This window comes from Myotis brandtii, unplaced genomic scaffold (genome assembly GCF_000412655.1).
Source record: "Myotis brandtii unplaced genomic scaffold, ASM41265v1 scaffold855, whole genome shotgun sequence".
NCBI classification, from domain to species: Eukaryota; Metazoa; Chordata; class Mammalia; order Chiroptera; family Vespertilionidae; genus Myotis; species Myotis brandtii.
In genome coordinates, this window is record NW_005371476.1 from 269,448 (window position 1) to 272,800 (window position 3,353).

At 59.4% G+C, this 3,353-nt stretch overlaps 1 protein-coding gene across 1 annotated transcript in view; it reads right to left on the reverse strand.

The window, feature by feature from the left end:
• ASS1 (argininosuccinate synthase 1) overlaps window positions 1-3,353 on the reverse strand; it is a 39,709-nt gene that overhangs the window by 19,010 nt on the left and 17,346 nt on the right. Inside the window, exons 9-10 of the mRNA XM_014532200.1 lie at window positions 2,604-2,694; window positions 56-140 (exon numbers count right to left, since the gene is read on the reverse strand). Coding sequence (XP_014387686.1) covers window positions 56-140; window positions 2,604-2,694 — 176 coding nt within the window. The remainder of the gene's footprint in view (window positions 1-55; window positions 141-2,603; window positions 2,695-3,353) is intronic.

Below are 3,353 nucleotides of genomic sequence, written 5' to 3' on the forward strand. Positions count from 1 at the left end.
TGCCAGTGCTGGCCACAGACAGCGTTTCCCGGGGCGGGGCGGGGCGGACACTCACGCGATTTCGTTCAGGTACACGAAGAGCTCCAAGGACGAGCGGTGGGTGGTGCCGTCCTTGACGTTGGTCACCTTCACGGGGACCCCTGAGGCGGGAGGGGAAGGCAGTGGGCCTGGGGCTGGAGCTCCGGAGGAGCCGGGCCTGCCACCCCGCCCTCTCCCTCCGCCCGCAACGCCTTAAATGGATGTGACAGATATGGACTCCAAATGACTCCGTGAAGAGCCCTGTGCAGGCTGAGGCCTGCTGCGGGGAGCGGAGGGGCGAGAAAGCCCCCCGGAATGAAAGGGAAAATGCAATAAAAACGCTCTCCCCCACCCTTCCCATTCTCCTTGCCCCTTTTGCATTTAGGGGCTGTGAAATTGGAACCAGGCCCTGAACTAATTGAATTTCACGCTCCACCATTGTCTTATGCCAGGAGCACCTTCTGTCCCACCAGTTACCGGGGGGCCGCCCGGCCGAGGTGCACACACACACACACACACACACACACACCCTGCGTGTCTGTCAGGCAGACCCCCGGCCCCCGGCCCTACACCCCAGTCCCGCACGCAGCCATCTGATTGATGGGGGTGAGACGGTGCCCGCTCCAGCAGGCACCCTGAATTCTGAGAAGTGGGGTCTGGGGTGGCAGGAGGGCAGGAGGGAGGCGGCCGCTCGGGAGGGACCGAGGGGGGTTGAAGGGGGGGGCCAGTGGGTGGGTTCGGGGTTGACTTTGAATAGCAAGGGGCACTTTCTCGAGCGGTGTGAAATGAGCAATAAATGTATTAGGGGACTAACAAGAGAGCTGTAACAGTGACAAAGAAAGGCTGTTCAAAGTTGGCGGCTAATCCCCCACCCATCTGCCCAGCTCATTACCATGGAGCCGGCGACCGGGTGCCAATCAGGGCTCAATAGCGGCTTTCGAGTCTTTATTAGCCGGGCGCCGCTCGGAGGGGCTTCGCTCAAGGCGCTGTCAGCCTCCCCATTCTTCACCCCCATTTCCAGGGGTTTTATAACTTGGTTGTAAATTGCTATTAAATGTAAGTCTGCCCAATAATGAACCTTAAGCCCCTCTTGCCACCCCCCGCCTCTCCCCGTCCCTTTCTCTGCCTCCTCCGCCCCATTGTCCCCTCCCTCGCCCAGCCGTGGACGGGGCCTGCCCCAGAAAGGGGCTGACATTGTTGGTGCTGCTGCCGGAGAAAGCCTCTTAGCCTTTAAAATAGTTAATAATTAGATTAAAACTTCAAATAAATTAACTAGCGGGTGAATGGGGACTGGCCGGGGAGGGTTCCTCCCGTCTATTTTGTTCCAGACAGTCCCCGAATCATGAAAATGGATCACGTTTCCTGTCCGGCTCTCTCGCCCCCATGGCTCTCCTGAGCTCCTGGGGGGTCGTGGCCGGGGTGGGGGGGGGCACTACCTGGGTCTGTCCCACTATCTTCTCAGAGATGATGCCCCAACTGGCTGGGCCTGACAGAGTGGGCACAAGAGGGACTTAGCGCTCCACTTGCCTTTAGGGACCTCAGACCGAGAATCCTTAGGTGCCCAAGTGGCATGAAATTCAAGGGTTTGAACAAATGGGGAGGAAGAACATGCCCGCTGTCTCGGCAAGGCTGCTGGGAAAGGCCAGGGAGAGGCAATAATTAAAGTTCCAAGAGCCTCCATGCCTCATGCCCCCTCTCGGTTCCCCAAACTCCTGCCCAGCATACCACCTCCTCCAGGAAGCATCCCTGATTTCCCCAGCCTCCTGGAAAGGCTCTCTTCCTCCCACCCAACCCTTTAGCCTGAGCCTGGTCCTGCTCCTCCCATGACCAGGTATGCCCTGCCCTGCCTTCCCCTCCGTCCCCCAGAGCAAGGGGTGTCCCTGGTGCCAGGGCTGGGCACCCAGGCCAGGCCAGCAAACACTTCTTGGTGATAGCAGTGAGGATGGCGATCAGGACTCAAGCAAGAGTGGGGTCTGAACCCTGGGTTGGGGCGTGGGGCAGGGCGTCAAGCAGCTGACTGGGGGCTAGCTGAGGCTGTAGCTGTGGGGTCAGTGCGGCCCTCAGGCCAGCTCTCTAAGCCGAGTGACTTCCCCAAAGTGGCTGCTCGGGCTGGAACGCTCTCACACTGAACGTGGCACCTGTGAGCTGGTGGACAGCAGCCGAGGTGCCTTCCTCCCAAGCCTGGAGGCTCCATGGGTCTGAAGGGGGAGGTTGGGAGCCATCGAAGCCCCTGCTTGAATTCTGACCTCCAGAAATGCAGGAGGGGTGCCGAGGGCTCGTGCCCAGCCTTCCAGGATGCAATAAGGAGCCAGGGCCCCGAGCCCACCCTCTCAAGTCCTGAAGGGTGGCCACCTACCTCTCTTTTTAAAATATATTTTATTGATTTCAGAGAGGAAGGGAGCGGGGAGAGAGAGAAACATCAATGATGAGAGAGAAAATCATCGACCGGCTGCCTCCTGCACACCCTACCCTGGGGATGGAGCCCGTAACCCAGGCATGCGCCCTGACCGGGAATCGAACCGTGACTTCCTGGTTCATAGGTTGATGCTCAACCACTGAGCCACGCGGGCCGGGACACCACCTACCTTTCTTGAACTCAATCTCAAGGACATCAGGGGTGTTGGGCCCTTTGGCTGGGTCCTGGGTCTTTGTGTACAGGCCTGGAGGGGCTTGATTCTGACAAAGGACAGAAAGAGGTTAGTCACCGGGGTGCCCAGAGCCAAGTCACGCCATGCCGGACCCCGACTCCCTGCACCCCACCTCCTGCAGAGATCTTCACCCCTCTCCAGAAACGGGGGGCTGCTGGCACAGTCCAGCAGGCCTCCCCGCCCCCAGCCCCGCTTGCCAGGGGCCTGGGAAACAAAGGGCTCAAGAAATCAGACAATTTTTCCCCTCAACTTGATCTCATCTCTTCCTTCGACGCCCCCACAGCTGGAGGTAGAATACAGCAGGAGAGGAACAAGTCAGGCAGGAAAAGGGCGACTCTGGAGGCGCGAGGCGCATTGGCGGGCTTCCCGGGAGCGGGCGCGCACGCTCTCGCAGGCTCCCAGGATTGGGGTTTATTCTGCGCTGACCGCAAAGCTAATGACTACGCGTGACCCCAGCAGGTGCTCCAGCGAGCCGAGCCGGCCCCGGGTCCCTGAGGTTAATACTCACAGGGAGAAAACAGAAAAGCAAAGCAAAAACCCATTTGAAAACACATCAACCCTTATGTATATTTTTCCTTGGGCGCGTCAGAAAATGGGCCTCGCGTCTCCACGCAGCCACGGAGGGCGGCTGGCTGCCTGGAATTCTCAAAATTCCCTCCTGCCTCCGAGGCCTCGGCTCCCCGCACC